Genomic DNA, 18,575 nt, shown 5'->3' with positions numbered 1-18,575 from the left:
CATAAAGCTACATGATTGTATAGCACTTTCATTCTTCCTCCTTAAGTATCCAACTTTAGTAAAGACAAGAGAATGATACGTGCAGATGTTGCATATCTAACTTTGTACTTAAAATAAGGTTGTAATTGTCTAATTACCTAAAAAGTTAATCAAATTATAGCTTAATTTTGGGATAGTGGCCATGTACCAACATCAATGGATATGTAATGAGCTCCTTTCCATAAGAATAACAATAAAAAGAAGCTCCATGACTTCAGCTAACTAGTTTACCAACATGATCGAAATATACACTTTATTCACTGAAAACTAGTTGGCTGAAGTACTTAACGACTGTAATTAAACCAATAATGTATGCTCATCCTAGGTTCATTAGGCTTGTTTTCCAGTGTCCCACATTTGTCTATAAATGTGAAAAGTTTCGAATGTGTGAGAAGCTAAGGACCATCACCATAGCCTACCACAGCAATACTCGAAAATATCGAACCCTTTAGAAGAGTTAGTGAACTTGCATTAGCATATTTATCAGACTAATATAAGTAGCTTGCTCATTAAAAACCATTTTCATCATCCTGCTGCACACAGTAAACTGTTGCACCAAGTGCTACAAGTGTGATCCGCCTGAGTTTTTTCAAGCTGTGGCTACATCTCCCAGAAAGCTAGAATTTGCCAAAAGTATGGTTAGGAGTAAATTTTCGACCTAGACAAAGTTTTCCACTAATGTAAACCACATGGATGACAAAACCACTCTCCTTACGACCTCTCAAACACCCTTCTAAAGCCCCCTATATTGTGAATATAACATGACAATATCAGCATACATGACGTTGCAAGTATATAATATCTATGCTTGCAGATGTGCAGTATAGAACGAGCTCTACATTGAACGGTGAAACTCCCATGAATGTGTCACTCCGTCTTCTTATCAGATTCATCAATGGCAGCCAATCTTTCAACGAGGGGAGGGTGAGAATAATGATAGGCTGAATACCAAGGATCTGTGTTCATAGCTGACAAGTTCTCTTCCTGCAAGACACCAGACAAGATTATACACATCTAGTACCATGCAAATACTTCAAAGTAAAGTACAACATGCACATTCGAATAATCTCTAGTTCTGTAAAATATAGTGAAAATGATAGATGAAAACTGTTCCCAAATATTAAAGTTGAGATGTTCCAGAAAAAGTAGAGAAAGTTGACCTGCAGTTTCACAAGACCAGCTCGAAGAGGTGCAGCATAACCCAGTTTCTTTGCAAATGCATCAGCCTTGAGAAAGAAAAAACATCAAGTTCAAGTAAAAGCTTTTAGGGGGTAAACAATGTCTTCACATTACAGTTCAAGTAAAGCTTTTCGGGGTAAACAATGTCTTCACATTAGTTCAAGCGAAAGCTTTTTGGGGGTAAACAATGATTCAAAATCGAAGATAAGTGCTAAACCAAAATTTACCTGGAACTCAAAGGCACGGCTTACAAGATTAAGGCCAAAGCTCACAAGGTGCTGGAGAGGTATCACAGTATGCTGCAACAATAACCATTATATTGAATAAATTAGAAAAAAAATCATTGATTTTTAATTGAAAAACATTGATCCTTGTATTCTTTGCAGTGTTTCAAACAATATACTAGTGAAGACCAACCTGGTTGCATACAAAATTATTGACCATCACATAGAAGAAGAACCTTAAGGTACTAATCACAATTTACGTCAGGATTTGATTTTTATTTTTTTTTTAACCGAGAAATCCGTTTGTGACCCGCCTTTGAATCACAGCCTTCTAAACTCGATGGATAATGGGCCCACCCCTCTACCCTTCTCCACTTAAATACGTCAGGATTTGACTTTAACGTGAAAGAACATTTCAAAATGAAAATCTCGATTTAACTATTAACTACTTTAAGACATGATTACAAAATATGAACTGTTTTGTAATATAAGTAAAACAAGAGGTTTCCAAAATGAATATTGGTTTGACTTTTATGATAGAAAGGAGAAAAGTTATATGGAGAAAAGAAAATGCAAGTCCCATTGATCTACGCGATAAGTTCAAAAATTTCCCTCTTCAGAAACATGACCATTATTTTTATCTGAGCTAGAAAACGAAAAATGGAGATTCATATTTCAAACAATGGAAGAAAAAAAAGGATCATTTCTTTCTAATTTTTGAAGGCGTGCCTTAAAAATCTCAATTAATTCTACATAGAAATTTGCTCCTAAATTGGTAATTGTGACCTAAAAGATGCCACTTGAATGGGATTTCAATATTTCAGACTTGAGTTATCATAGTTAAACCTTCCTAATCACCACACCTCCTGACCAGATGTCCAGTGTTACCTGAAATATGATGAGTCCAATGAGAACTGGTTGTGTATCAAAGCCAAAACTCTGAAACAAATCCTTTGAATTCCTAACAAGAGTGTATCCTCCAAACTGCAAGAACGTGAGAATCTGCAGGGATATACTTCTGTCAGAAAAAGATGAACATGAATCTAAAGTTAAGTTAGACTAAAAGGACAACAATTATACATGTACATATATGTACGTATGTATGCACCACATGGTTAAGTACATATATATGCGCGAGGCATTCCAATCAGGTAAAGGAGAAGCAAGATACTATCTCAACCTCAGATGTCATGCAACAAGAGTCAGAAAGCCATGCACCTGAAACTAAGCAATGTAGCCTGTCCAGTTGCATGCTATTGAGGAAAGGTCAACTAGTTTTACCAGCATTTTATTTCCAAAAGATTTACAATAGTGAAGTCCATAAACAATAACTTGCAACATCATCTTACAACTTGATTCCACCAACAAATCCCAGTCAACCATCAATAGTTCAAAAACAGGGGGAACCATCAACGCATATACTGAGACCAAAACCTTTTACCAGAATATGATAAACCTAATGTTAATAGTCCTGAAACTACACTGCAATGGCAGATTCCCAAATATCGAGGTCACTTTCCTCCAGGTACAAGTGGTTGTCCAACCAAGTCTAGCACTAAAAAGATCAGACTTCATATTGTTTGGCAGTGGAAAAATACTTGCCCCTATAGAAAAAATGCTCAAGTGATCCCAATCCGAAATTGAGAATCAAGAAAGAATTGTTGACAGTGACAACCCTAAACAATACAGATGACAGTGAGGGTTCAAATCAAATTTTTTTTACTGAGGCCCTCTTCAGCACTGCATTCAAGCAGCTATTAAGAATCTCATATCTTCAACCAAATCGCCAGTTAGAAAGGGAACCAATGGAACTCAGAAAAAAATATAGTGCTTCGAGAAATAAAATTATTCACCATATGCATGCTATGGAAGTTATTACAGCATATGCATTTCAAAACTTTGATGATGAGAAAGCCGATTAAGGAGAGGGATGTCATGGTTCAAGCATCATTATTTAGCAGATGCATTCAAAATCATATGATTGGAAACTGATCAAGGATTATGATGGGAGTAACTTGATCAAAGAAATATATTGTGACAAAGAAACTAGTACAGCTTCTTTCAAGTAGATATCTTGTATTACGAGCACAGAGGAAGCAAGAAATTCCGATTCCAAAAGTCAGAGAAGAGAGGAAAAACTGACAAAATAAGCAAGAGGAGGAAAGGAAAACCCCAAAACACGGAACTGGGTTGCATACCAATAGTTCAATCAAACTACATTGTAGACCCAGATTAATTAAGTTAGCTATATAAATCAAGGTACTCATTCTGCTATATCATGTCCCTTATACTAACAAATTATCTTCAACCTCTCACAGTTATACCTACATGACATTATTCCTAACCCAGCAATGAAAATCTTTGTCGCCCAAGTATAAGTGTAACCATAGATGAGATTTTACACTTGACGTATGTCTCATCTAGATTGATTATGTGCAATTGTAGGTCTTCTCTTACAACTTCCTTTCATGTGATTTTACATCTACCTCACTAATTGCTCCTTTTAGCACCTTCAAAAATTACATAAACACTCCTACAAACGGCTGCATACGGGGTTTACCTAGGACATGACTAAACTATCTAACGTGATCATTCCTCATTTATGATATGTGTGCTAGTATTAGCATTCTCTGTCAAATGTGATCACTACGTATCATGTCCAACCTAGTGTAACCGCATAGCTATGTTAACATTGGGCATTGGATCCCCAACAGTTAGATATATAATATTGTTGGTCTTATAAAGTTTCTATAAAACAATGCCTTTTTATATATTTATAGGCGGGTTACTTTTGTATAGCACTCTAGTAATATTCATCCATTTCAATCATTCTACATAAAAAAATGGAAATGAACTCATAATATTTAATTATATGTGTCACATCTTACTATGTCGTGGCATCCTCCTGCAAGAGTGAGCCAAGACACCTAAATGTTTGAATTGTGTGCATTTATACACTAAGGGGTCGTTTGGCAGAGTGTATTGGAAAAAATAATGCATGCATTAGCCTGGTGTATTACTAATAGTCTAGTACCTTGTTTGGTACTCTTTTCCAACCTATGTATAACTAATGTTTGCATTAGTTATATACTTTATAGTGTATTAAGGTGTGTATTGCTATTACGATGGATTTCTAGGTATGCATTAGCATGATTAAAGACCCAATTACCCCTCAAAACCTTTTTACATCTTTTTCACCATAATAGTGGAGGGTATCTTTGTAAATTAATTTTTTTATGCAATGCATACTATTTTTTTATGCATCAAACCAAACAATGCATAAAAATAATCTATGTATAATTAATGCAAGCATAACTAATACATGCATTGCTAATACAAGCATTACTAATACACTCTATTTAGCATTATTCTTATATATTCTACCAAACGACCCCTAAATCCCTTCTAATATCACCTCACTAACATTCTTCTTATTGGGGCTAACTATTAGTGTATCTTAAGTTGTTTTAAATACTCTACCTAAAACTCTTACTTTAAATTGATTTGTCAGGCTGTGATTGGTCAAAAGGGCGAGTCACGGACGGATTTCTCGGTTATTTAAAAAAAAGGAGAAAAATATCGATAAAGAGTAAGACCTAGCAGGCGGGTGGTCGGGGGTTCTGCTATTGACTAGAGTGACCTCATTAACTGGGAATCCCTCCTGCACCCTACCCACCCTAAAGAACTGCTAACAGACTTGAAATATGAATAACTGAAAGCATGGGCTTCAGGAATCAATTGGCCTACCTGAACAGCAATGAAGGAGTACATTGTGTGATTAAGTTTCCAGTGACCAAGCTCGTGTGCAATAACAGCAACGATTTCCTCATCATTCTTGCACTGCAGAGCATAAATAAGTGAAATTAAAGGACACCCAAAATACAAACTAAAAGGAATTAAAGAGAATCATTTTTTAAAAGCCAGAAAAATAATAAAAGGAGAAGAAAGAAATAATGGGGAGAAAAAGAGTGTGTTGGCCAAAATTTTCAACATGTATCATAGTATATGTATCTTCATGAGTCTAGCTACAAGGATGCCACATATAAGGAGTGACTATCATATGACACGTGCGGTAATTGGTAAAGACATCTTTCTAACACCCAATCAGTTCAAAGAAATAGATATCATTTTTAATTGGTTAGAAATGTAAATGAAGAGTCCTAACATATAATGATACTGGACCTGTATACATTCATCCCTCAAGATATAACTCCAACTTAAGCTGGAGTACACAACTCTCAAATTCGGTAAATTAGCATATCTCCTTGAGGACATTCAATACTGAAGCAGTGAAATAGCAGAAATTGTTTTCAATGAACTAACAGCCATTAGCATACAGTCCACCCGAATGCGACATAAAATTGGTTTTGGTAAAATGATCACAGTAATATATTTTACCATCTTCAATTTTTCTCAGAATCAAAGACACTCCTTCCATCACACAGATATCTATAACGGTGAACCTTCTCAGAAGGAACCAAAAAAGTTATAGTTCAATTGTTATGCAATAGCAAAAAGGTAGAGCATCTGCATGAAAACTCATAACCCTTATCGTTGCTATTTCACCCTAATCACGAACATATTGGAACAACCTTTTACCAACAAAACAGTTTCAAGAAGTTGATTAAATGTTCATAACTTCATCACTAATAGCAATGAGCAGAAGACCAGAAGAAAAAACAGGTTTTATAGACACCACACCTGCTGGATGAGTGTATCATAGAGGACAATGCGCTTGTTCTTGAAGAATCCGTACATGTATGCCTAGCAAATGGTTGCAGATACAAGATCAGCCCATGGACTAAGAGAAAAGATAATAGATAAATAGGTATACAAGAGATGAGACAAATAGGAAACTACAGGAAAACATCAGGACAATATTATACCCTCTGTGACAATCAATATTTCAGTCACACATGACATAACTCCAACAAATGAGTGGGCAGAGAGATTTACATTACCTATTTTCATATCCCTTTTGCCACCAGAAACTACAATATCCCAAAATCTAATATGATATGATAAAGCGGCTCAAGATACAAAGTAAAAAGATATTTTTCTCCTAGGCACATGTCCCCAAAATCTTTCTCTCTCCTAATCTAGGAGAGCAGAATTCCCCTCCGGTGACCTTCTGTCACCGGAATTCTCTCCTCTTTCTATCTTTCAAACCGGCATAATTTTCCTTTTTTCTTTCTTCTTCTTCTAACCTAATTTTCTTTTCTTCTAATCAATGGATGAAGATATGATATTCTTCGCAATGGGTTTCAAGTCTTATGACATAGCTAGAGATGAATCACGAGCAGAGATGTGGTATGACTGGACTGAGAGAGGAAGGATCATGATGAGCAGAGCTAGCTTTAGCCAGAAATCGATGGAATGGATCTGTTCGATCCTTAAGGAAGCGTCAAAGGTGAAAGGAAACAACGTTAGAAGATGGAGAAGACAGGAGCATGTTTCACACTTATTCTGTGCAAGGAACTTTAACAACAAAGGAAGATATATAAGCATTATCAGCATTCAAGGCAAGAGCAGAGCAGTATTAATAGTCCCAGAAATCTCATTCAATGCTGGTTGGTGGGATTTGGCCACCAAAATTGAAAAGTTCATTTATTACAAAGCTAATAAGACAGTCAATCAGAATTACAAAATGGTGGATAAAGAGATTCCATATGCAGAGACGGTGAGGAGGAGCAGATGGTCGTCCAGAGAGATCAATACTGCAGTCATAAAGGAGAGAGGGGACATCATCTTCATAAATGGTGGCCTCAATCAACCTCGAAACGAGCTCTTAGGAAAGAGCCTTGTGGGTAGCTTTCCAACAAATGGATCTGAGATGGCCACCCTGTCGGAAGTTCGTAGATGGGCAAGCAAAAATTGGAACCAAGCCCACGGCCTTAACGTTTACGAGATGGGAAACAACTGCTTTCTCTTCGAGTTTACGTCCATAAATGCGGCCGAGCATGTTCTTAGAGGAAGATGGTTGTGGAAGAATCAAGGAATTCGGCTGCAATGGTGGTCGCCGACTATTGGTGCAATTCAATCTAGGGTTGCCATAAGCCAGTCGTGGATCAGATTAGTGGGCCTACCTTTACATTTGTGGTCTCAGAATGTATTTAAAGCAGTGGGGGACTTCTGCGGTGGCTGGGTGAAGACAGAGGAGGAAACAGATCTTCGCAATCACCTAAAGTGGGCAAGAATACTCGTCAAAGCCAACGGAAATTCCATTCCGAAGGAGGTGAAGATAGCTTTTGAAGGTATCGAGTATATCATACAAGTATGGGACGAAACACCGACAAGGTTTTTCGCCGGAGAGAGTGCCTGCGATATCGGAGGAGATAGGAAGACCCAATCTTCAAACCAATGGTTATTGCAAAAGGGTGAAACTTCGAAATCCACGCCTCTGCCAGCTGGTGACAGGAACTTTCACGTGGGAAGTACAAAAGATTTTGAATCTATTAACAGGGCACGTGATATTAAGCAGCTGAAAGGAAAAGAGTTGGGCCTGGACCCACTGGCCCAACAAGATTGTAATTTAAATGAAAAGCAGGCCAATATTACAGATTGGACCTCAGAGCCTTTGCTCGATGAAATACAAGCAAATTACAAGAATTTAGCGGCACCAGACAGGGAAGGCGATCCAGTCCATCTATTCCATGGAGACAGAGATGAGGATTTCGAATTTCTAGCAGATATAAGGGACGACGACGCTATGTCGATCATCCATATAGAGGAAAGAACAACCACAGAAACACAAACAGGAAACGATATGTTACTGGAACATAAGGGAGATGGGGAAGGTATAATTGAAGATATCATACCACTAAATTCAGAAGAGCAGGACATTGGTATAGCAACAAAGAACGAAATTCCTTCATGGATCCAACAGAATATTATCAGGCTTAGCAAAGAATTTGGGGTGCACTTTATTGGATGTGAAGAAGCGGCTCTGAAGCTATTCATGAAAATTGATGGCAAGAGGGAAGCAATTGAGAAGATGGCTGGAGCCATAGTTCCTACGACTCCAACAGAAAAGATCCCAAGAGAACTCAAGAATTTGGAACCAGCTAGTAACTTCGTGAGCTATGGTACAAGAAGTAGGGGGGGTTGTTTCATAGATGTTTTAAATGAAAGTTAACATAGTTTCATGGAATGTAAGGGGCCTCAATGATCCAAGGAAGAGGCTACTGATCAAAAACATGATGAATAACTGGAGGGCAGACGTGTATTGTTTTCAGGAATCAAAAATTAATGGAGATATAAGTGGGGTGGTAAAAGAGATTAGGGCAAATAGGAGGGTCAAATATGCACAATTAGAGGCACGTGGAACAAGAGGGGGCATCATTATCTTATGGGATAGCAGTATCTGGGAGGGTGAAGTTTGTGAAGTAGGGGCTTACTGTATCACATGTAAGTTCACAGGGAAAACTCAGGTTTTTGAATGGCATCTATCTAGTGTCTATGCTCCAAACAGTAGAGACGAAAGAGAAGAAGTATGGGGAGAATTGGGGGCAGTAAGGAGTCTGTTTAGTGGACCTTGGGTGGTGGCTGGGGATTTCAATGTAGTAAGGTACCCATCAGAAAAGAAGAACTGCAAGAGATTGAATAAGGCGATGGAGGATTTCTCAGATTTTATCGAGGATATGGAACTACAAGATTTACCACTGGAAGGTGGTAGTTTCACATGGAGAAAAGGGGACAGACAAGATATTGCAGCAAGACTAGACAGATTTTTGATTTCCGAGGAATGGGAAGTTTCCTTTAGGAAGATTAATCAATCAATCCTACCTAGAGTTACATCTGACCATAATCCATTGTTGTTGGAATGTGGTAACTGGGAGAAACAAACATCTTATTTCAAGTTTGAGAATTGGTGGCTAAAAACTCAAGACTTCAATGAAAGAATTAAAGATTGGTGGAATTCTGTAACTTACGTGGGAAGACCAGACTATATACTAGCTTGTAAGTTGAAACTACTGAAAATCAAGCTGAAAGAATGGAGCAAAACACTTCATGGCAATCTTGGTATACAGAAACAGTGCACTCTCAACCAACTAACTGACCTAGATTTGATTCAAGATCAGAGAACTTTATCTGAAGATGAGTCCTACTTGAGAGCAGTATTGACAGTGGAGTTGGAGGAAATTGCAAAGAGGGAGGAAGTGGCTTGGAGGCAAAGATCTAGGGCCCTTTGGCTCAAGGAAGGGGACAGGAACTCAAAATATTTCCATAGGATTGCTAATTGTCACAAGAGGTACAACAACATTGACAAATTGACCATAAATGGAGCTAATGTTACTGAACCAGTTGAGATCAAAGATGGAATAATTAGATTCTACCAAGAACTATACAGGGAGGCAGAAGGATGGAGACCTCAATTCAATCCTAGATTCCAATCCATGATCAATGAAGAGGATAATATTACATTGCAAGGCCAATTTGAAGAACAGGAAATCAAAAACAGTGTGTTCTCATGTGCAGGGGATAAAGCACCAGGCCCTGATGGTTTCTCAATGGCCTTTTACATACAGTGCTGGGAAGTGATTAAGGAGGAAGTGGTAGCTGCCATCCAAAATTTCCATGATCAGGGCTATTTTGAGAAAAGTTTTAATGCCACTTTTATAGCCCTGATTCCTAAGAAAGTGGGAGCATCTGAATTGAAGGATTTTAGGCCAATTATAGCCTAATTGGGAGCTTCTACAAAATCATCTCAAAGATCCTAACAGAAAGGCTCAAGAGGGTTATGCCAAAGTTAGTAGATGAACAACAAATGGCCTTCATAAAGGGTAGGCAAATTATGGATGCCATTCTAGTGGCCAATGAATGTGTAGATGTGAGAACCATATCCAAAGTCCCAGGAATTCTTTGCAAGCTAGACATAGAGAAAGCTTATGATCACTTGAACTGGGAATTTTTGTGGAGCACACTCGGGAGGATGGGGTTTGGCAACACCTGGATAAAATGGATGAGATTTTGTATGACCACAGCGAAGTTCTCTGTTCTGATCAATGGCTCACCATCTGGCTTCTTCTCCTCTGAGAGAGGATTGAGACAAGGAGACCCCCTTTCTCCTTTTCTTTTCATCCTAGCTATGGGAGGTCTAAGTGATATGCTGAAGTTTGCTCAGGTTAATAACAAAATTAGGGGCTTCAAAGTGAGTCAGGGGGATTCACTGGGAGTGTCTATCTCCCATCTACAATATGCTGATGACACATTAGTATTTTGTGATGCAGAAAGTGAACAACTGAAACACTTAAGGGCTATTTTCATTATGTTTGAAGCAATATCTGGACTCCATATCAATTGGGGAAAGAGCTTTATTTATCCTGTGAATGAAGTACCACAGATCAGCCTCCTGGCAAACATTTTAGGTGGCAAGATAGGGGAACTCCCCACCACCTATCTTGGCATGCCTTTGGGAGCAAAGAGTAAATCTTTGAGCATCTGGAACTCTGTGGTAGAAAAATGTGAAAGGAAGTTGGTTAACTGGAAAAGTCAATACTTATCCTCGGGTGGTAGAGTCACACTTATCAACAGTGTTCTTGATGCCATGCCAACCTATATGATGTCCCTTTTTCCTATGCCAGGGAAGATCATTCAGAGGCTGGACACAATCAGAAGAAATTTTCTTTGGCAAGGCAATGGGGAAGGGGTCAAGAAATTTCACTTGGTCAAGTGGGATGCTGTTATTTCCAACAAAAAAGAGGGAGGTCTGGGAATTAAGAATTTGAAAGCCCACAATAAGAGCCTTCTGTTAAAATGGCTCTGGAGACTAGCAACAGATTATCAGAGCTTATGGAAGGACACTATCTTTGCCAGATATGGAAAGGAAGGATCATGGACTACTAAGGAGGTCAATACTCCTTATGGTGTGGGTCTATGGAGAACTATTAGAAATCAGTGGCCAAGAATTTGGAACAACTCTGTGATTAATGTGGGAAATGGGAGGAAAACTTTGTTCTGGAATGATACATGGATGGGACAAACACCTTTGAGACAGCAGTTCCCAGACATTTATATCCTCAATCAGCAGAAAATGGCTACAATTGTAGAAGTCAGAAATGAACAAGGATGGAACCTGATTTTTAGAAGGTTCCTCAATGACTGGGAAGTGGAGAGAATGACTCAGTTCTATAATACCTTGGAACAAGCCAAGAACCTCACTTGTGAGGAAGACAAATTGACATGGAAGCTGGAGAAAGATGGCAAGTTCAAGGTGAAATCAGCCTACAAATTACTAGACACTTCAACTGAAACAAAGGAGTTGTGGCCTTGGAAGATGATCTGGAAAGGGAAAATACCACATAAGGTGGCTTACTTCACATGGCTTGTTGCAAGACAATCTGTTCTGACTCAGGATAACTTAATGAAAAGAGGAAAGGACTTATGCTCCAGATGTTTTTTGTGTGAATCTGAGACAGAGACAATAAATCATCTTTTTTTGCATTGTAAAGTGACTGAGAAGCTATGGAAGTATTTCATTAACCGAAGAGGTATCATATGGACCATGCCTAGAAATACTGCAGAAGTCCTAGCATGTTGGAATAGAGATGGAAGTCAGTCAGGACACAAGGAGAGATGGAAGATTGTCCCTGCCTGCATCTGGTGGACAATATGGAGTGAGAGAAATCAGAGATGTTTTGAGAACAAGAGCATCCCTTTCCAAAGCATTAAAATGAATTGTTTAGCGACCTTTTACTTTTGGTGTATCCATTCTATTCCCAAGGACCCGGGGGACATCACCCTATTCTTAGATAGTTTATGAGGGAGATAGGTGCTTAGTTTCTTTTTGGTAAACCCTCTATACTTTTGATGTAATTACTACAGGAGTTCACTATTGGTGTACTTCTATGTTTATAATACCAGTTAACTTTCTCAAAAATGATAAAGCGGCTCAGATTTCTACATGAAGTAAGAATAAGTTGGTCACTACAAGCTGGAACTTGAAGCCGTAAATGTTGTTTTGTATCTATAATGCCCAGGAAGTGTAGGCACACTTCTACATACACCTGTGTGAGAATCCTAGCCAACGACACATCTAATAATATAATGTGGTTAATGTAGATGGGATGAGGACTAGAGAACTATCGTATATGATTATTGTATCCATTGAACTTGAAAATGAAATCAAAGTGAGCATCAGAAAACTATATTGAACTCCAACAAAAATGTGAAAGCGTAAGCAAAATAACTTCAAAAGGCAGCAGAGGGGAAAAATTCTTTGTGTATTTTTTGAACCTGATAAAAGAATCTTTGTATATATATTTTTTTCCCAAAAAGCACAAAATGAGTTTGCAACTAATTTGTACAATAGTCTCTGTAGGACGTGGTTGAATCATCTCACTACCATTCACTATATACAAATGCAAGAAAATGAGAACTTGTTCAACCATTGTTTATCATTGCAAGTGCACTAGCTGTATGAAATTGAACACTCTTTTCTAGCTGAAAGATAACTAGTTCTATCAATGAAACTAAATTCAAAACAGAAAATAAGAGAGACATCTACAGACAGAACTGAGTTAGCTCCTGTACATCCTTAGCTGTTTATCATATTCGATTAGTTCAAGATGAAAGTGGAATACGTTTACTAAACCTTTTACAAACCATAGAGAAAACAGAACACACACCCTCATCTCCAAAATATATGACAAGGTACAAAGGAAAGATATAGCAAATAAGAGATGTTTATTGCAAACCTGCTTTAGTAAAAGCTAATATATTGAAGCAAAAGATCTTAGAGGAGAAACTCTAACACAACCATCTAAACTCTGATTGTCTGTGCCGCAAAAAGCTATCACAGACTACCAAGAGGATTACAAGTCTTCAAACTGGAATCAGAACAAAATTGGCCCAATTTAAAAACCCAAATTATCATCTAAAACTCTACTAGAACAGCTTGGATCTTGGACCACACAACCTATGAAACCTAGGCAGCATGAATTTGCAACAAGTAAAATTCAACCAACATACATGTATAACTACTACGCATATATCACTATAATATACAAAGTACTCACATTGCTATGGCTTGACCTTGTGGACCCATCAACAACAAACAATTTCTTTAGGGGAAATTTGAGTGAGGATGCAAGATTCTCAATCTTCAACCTAAGCTCTCCCTGTGGAAGCTACTCATTGAAAGGAAACCTAATCAGCACTTTGGAGCTACGCGAAATATGTTTTTCCTCTTCTTGAGGAGAAGAGAGAGTTGATGTACTACTTACCGGAGTGAACTTGTTGAAAAGTGGAGCAATTAGTACTGGGTAGATAGTCATCATAACAAGAGACAAAATCAGCATAAATCCCCATAAGTAAATTGCCAAGTAAGGACCTCCTTTCTGCAAATCAAGAATTGCTTCATACTGTTAGAGGAATGCACAATATGACAAGCCTCTAAAATGCACATGCAAGGAGCATCCACAGACCCCAATCAAAAGTAAATGAAATGGAGATCCAAGAACAGATTGATGTCAAATGAGATGGACAAGTGAGGGCTACAGCATGTTTAAATCTTGAATTTACCATAACTGCAACAGAAAGTATCCTTTAATTCATAGCATGCGGCAGTACCTGTACTATAACAATAATGGCAGCTACAATGGGAGGACCAATCACAATAGATAAAGCAATTCCTTTTATCATGTCCCTGAAGTATAACCACACTGTTTGCTGCATCACGAAGACAATTCAAATTCCAAATGGACATGTTAAACCACCAAGAATCGACAAATGCATGGAACTCTTTATAATGGAAAAAAGAATGATATTACTTCCATGATACCTTGTTGAACCCATGGCGGGCCTCAATCACAAAGGTTGAATACAACGAAAATGGCAGATCGGTGATCTGTACAAGTAATTGAAAATTAACTTGATACCCGATTATAAATATTAGGACAGACATAATGTTTTGAGGCAATCCAGAATACTTAAAGACATCATTGGTCCAGGATATCACTATACTAATCAGTAAACATCAAATACAGTAGCTGCAGTAAACAACATGTTTCTCGAGATACGTTTCTACCTGTTAATTGTATCATTTCAGAAGAGGAACCAATAGCAAGCTCACCACAAGAAAGTAATCTCTAGGCAAATAGAAGTATTTCGCAATTGTTTACGAACTGGGAACTTATAAAAAGATGCATTGATCTCTGAAAAATCAAAAACGTAAAACTACCAATCAAAGTTGCAGGTCATTGCAGTACAAAGCATGAATAAGATGTCAGGTCAGACATTAAGTGAACCAGGACCAAAAGCACCAAGTTATAAAATATTCACCCTAGGAGTTCAGCAAACAGATCGACACCTTTTTTTGAAATTGGTAACTGTGTATTATATCAAAGAGCCAAAACAAAACATAGGTGTACTGAAACCATATTTGCATGAGAATTCTAAAATTCAGGTCGACGCCTTTACTTGAGCATGATTCTTCATACAGAGCACCACAATAAGAGATGATAAAGAAGATAATTAAATTAGATCTGGAGCTATCTTTGATCCAACAAAAAAAAAAGGAAGACCAGGACTGCACATATCGTTTACAGTTCATTCAGCCAATGTGAACCAAACTACATTGCTTGAGTTCAAAGAACGCTATACAGAGAACTCATTAGGATATATAGGAAGCCTTTATGCATGAAAGCTTAAGCAACAATTATTCACCAAGAACTTTAGCAGGGATTTGCCTTTTCTATTGATTCCTGCGGATTGGATCAAAAACAATTTCTGAATGAGGGCACAAATGAATTGAAAGAGAAATCCTTTTTTATTATACCTCCTATTTTTTATGAAGAGAATGAATCTTTTTTCTCAAATGATCAGAAAAAAATGAGTCCGGATCTCCTGCATGAATGATTTGTAAGATCCAAAACCAAAATTAGTGGTTTTTAGGTTGCTCTCTGTTCATATAATGCTGACAGCTCTGGTTGCTGGTTGGACCGGTTCATATGTCGCTATAGCAAACTGTCTTACTAAACAAGAAACAGACAAGTTTCCTGACAAGAACTAACGCAAAACCCCTCAAATAAGTAAAAAAGGAGTTATTACATAATCAAACGCAGATCACGAATCATCAACCTTTACCTTGTCAGCTAGCATTCATGTTACATAGGATAACCATAATAGAGGCATAATTTCATTTACATTTCACAGTTCAAATTTTTTATGCAAGCTCGGCTTACAAGGACCAGCAGTTAACAACAAAATTAAGTAGAAACACTATACTTCCAAGTTCCAAGACTAGAAACTATGAGCGACTTGGTCAAATTCATAAAGTGGTAACTACTCTAGTCTGGAATTACACAGACAACAAAGTACCCGAAGCATTAAGGGAAGTTAGAACTTCTCTAACTCAAAGGGGAGTGAATCTGAGGATTTGTGCATTAAATATAAATTTTAACACAACGCTACACTATTTAATGGCAAAAAACTCCAAGAAATGTCAACCATTATGAACAAGAAACCAAAAAGATATCCATATGCACCTGTGACCAAACCATAACTCCTGCTAAAAATGAGAGTGTGTGAAATATTTCATTCTCTGCATTGAGACCAAGGAATACCAGAAACTCTCCCGATCTCTGCCAGAAAATAAAACACAGAGTCAATTGAATTTCCAGAGTGGCAAGAGAGAACATTCTAAAGATAAAAGCTTGAACCATTCACCTTCCAAAACCAGGGCAATATCCGGAAGTACAAGATGGAAGAGTCCATAAGTATGGTAACAAACTCGTGGATAAAATGGAAGTAACTGAAACAAAATAAAGACCAAAAAGTTAAAACGAAAACCGAACCAAATAGAACAAGAGCAGATAAGAGTAAGATTGTGTCCCATGAACAAAAGAAAACAAGTGACAAAACAAGTAGGAGAGAAACCTTTTGTCTAGACTATAAGCACGGGACTTCTCAAATTTTTCCTGGCTGATAACTCCCACCAAAGGTTTGGGAAGTGTTGGCAATTTATGAGCAGCATGTTGCCGTACATCAAGGTATGACTCAAATATATACATTAATATCATGAAACCTGAAAGATTCAAGAGCAAACTTAAAGCCAAAAGCGCAATAAAAAGGGAGGTTTATACTACAGTAGGTAAAGAAGGCACTAAAAAAATCAAGTCAAGTCCAAGATAAAATCTGGAGCAAACAGCCAATTAACAACCAAGTGGCACAAAAAAACAAACGATTTACAGAGGTGAAACATTAGATGACACAACACATCTCAAAAACTGAACTGAACCAAACCAGACCTTAATAAATTAAATTCTAATTTAGTTTCTCAGCTAACACTTAACAAAAAAACTAATTCAGTCATCGACAAATTCAACAGAACTCTAATGCAATCTAATATATTGCCGTTGGCTATTCAATAACTTTGGTGTTTCAATAAAAGCTTTTCAACAACAACAATGCCCCAGTGCAAAAATCCAAACAAGTTGGGCCGACTATATGAATCCTCAATGACCATGTTTCTCCATTAAAATTGATCATAGGTCAACATTACACAAACAAAACAAAAAAAAAAGTACAAGAAAACAAAATAAGAAGTGCAAACAATAAATTACAAGAGCAAGAAAATAAAACAAAAATTACAAAATAGAGAATGCCAAGACTCCTAAAAAGATATGGTACTGTCGATACTGAAACTATTTAATCAAGAACACACACAGTAGGAAGTTCTTTACTAAAACATGAAGAATCATAATAGCTAATTGATTATCCTCAAAATGGAAAAGGAACACATTCAAAAGAGATTCTACGAAAACTTAATCAAGAACCCCAAGACTTTGAACTTCCAGACCAAGAAAAAATCAACGGACCCAACTAATGCATAAAACACGTCAAGACTTTCACAGATTCCGATTAAGTTAAAGATACCCAAAAAACATACACGTTTGTTTCTTTCTAAAACAAACAACAGAAAAACCCCGAGTAATTTAATTCAAGATTTAGAGATTCAATCCACAAATGTTTGATCAAGAACCTAAAACATTTGACCTAGAAAGAAGAGAGACTAACGAAGGCGTACCAACAACTGCTTCCAAGTAAGGAAATGCCATGGCGAACTCACTGGTGAGAGAAAAGCGAAGGGTACAGTGATGCAGAAGCGTTTCGTTTGGGTGATTTATGAAGAACGGTTTAATGGGTCGGGTCAGATTTATGGGTCACCGACTTGATTCAATGGGTCGGATATATCCTACCATGTGATTTGGGAAAATGAAAGAAGAGAGGTTGTTAATTAATTATACTCGAACTATTCGAAATAGCTTATATATATCATTTATTTATGTTTGGAATCAAAACTATCCTTATCGTCTAAATTTTAGACCACAAATACCCTTAAACGTTATATTTGTCATATGTGTTGACATGACAGTCCACCTATGCAGTCCAACATGACAAAAATTCATTCCTCTCAATTATATTGTTCTTTTGTTCGTCTCTATCACCGTTTTTTAATATTATTGTTTTTTATCAAAAATAGTTATTTCATTGTTCTTGCTCAAGTTATTGTTCGGATTTTGAAATTTCAATATCGAAGTGCACTGAAGTTCGTTTGAGATAGTAGTTGTGTGTTGAATGATCGAGTTCATTGTTTGGGTTTTGATGTCATCGAATCTGAGGCTGAAAATTTAATTCTCATGGTTAAAAGATGTTGAAGAACTCTTGAAGACATTCTTTTTGTGTTGAAACTCGAAAATAGCAACTCATTTGAAAACTTGTTGGAGAGAAATTTCTAACTTTTGTTGGGTTTTCAAAGTGCAAAAAATTGAAGAGATTTAACTGAATATTACTAAAAATTGCTTGCATATTGCAATTGAAGCTGGAAATTGACATTTAACAACTGATTTTTTAGTTTGAAGATTGATATTTGAAGATTTGAGTTGAAATCCCAAAAAACATATGAAAGAATTATTCAAAGTTTGAAAACCTAAAAATCAATTTTGTGAATCTATGACCCCAAATTCCAAACAATGAACTTGATCCTTCAACACGTAATTACAATCTCAAGCAAACTTCAGCACACTTTGAAATTGGAGTTTCAAAGTCCGAACAACAACTCAAACAAGAACAATGAAAGAATTATATTTGATTTTCTTTTTGTGATAGCTAGGGATGAACAATGAAGAACAA

At 37.1% G+C, this 18,575-nt stretch overlaps 1 protein-coding gene across 1 annotated transcript; it reads right to left on the bottom strand.

Annotated features, from left to right (window-relative positions):
• Positions 1-780: 780 nt before the first annotated feature.
• LOC125815838 (CAAX prenyl protease 1 homolog) lies at positions 781-17,588 on the bottom strand. Its single transcript, XM_049495395.1, has 14 exons — positions 17,470-17,588; positions 16,320-16,467; positions 16,110-16,194; positions 15,929-16,024; positions 14,224-14,289; positions 14,013-14,111; positions 13,667-13,780; positions 13,460-13,570; positions 6,144-6,206; positions 5,190-5,282; positions 2,331-2,444; positions 1,446-1,517; positions 1,200-1,265; positions 781-1,023 (listed from the first exon to the last, which is right to left on the bottom strand). Exons 1-14 carry the CDS (start codon positions 17,498-17,500, stop codon positions 907-909), a joined length of 1,275 nt encoding a protein of 424 aa, XP_049351352.1. The 5' UTR covers positions 17,501-17,588; the 3' UTR covers positions 781-906.
• Positions 17,589-18,575: the final 987 nt, after the last annotated feature.

This window comes from Solanum verrucosum, unplaced genomic scaffold (assembly GCF_900185275.1).
Source record: "Solanum verrucosum unplaced genomic scaffold, falcon-dt-bn FXZP01000261.1, whole genome shotgun sequence".
In the NCBI taxonomy this organism is placed as follows: domain Eukaryota; kingdom Viridiplantae; phylum Streptophyta; class Magnoliopsida; order Solanales; family Solanaceae; genus Solanum; species Solanum verrucosum.
This window is presented reverse-complemented; position numbering and strand designations above follow the sequence as displayed.

Coding starts and splice junctions, on each gene's coding strand:
- LOC125815838 (XM_049495395.1), bottom strand. CDS start 17,500: ATGGCATTTCCTTACTTGGAAGCAGTTGTTG. Junction 16,195..16,319: donor GCTTATAGTCTAGACAAAAG/GTTTCTCTCCTA, acceptor ATTTTGTTTCAG/TTACTTCCATTTTATCCACG. Junction 13,781..14,012: donor CCATTATTGTTATAGTACAG/GTACTGCCGCAT, acceptor CTTGATTTGCAG/AAAGGAGGTCCTTACTTGGC.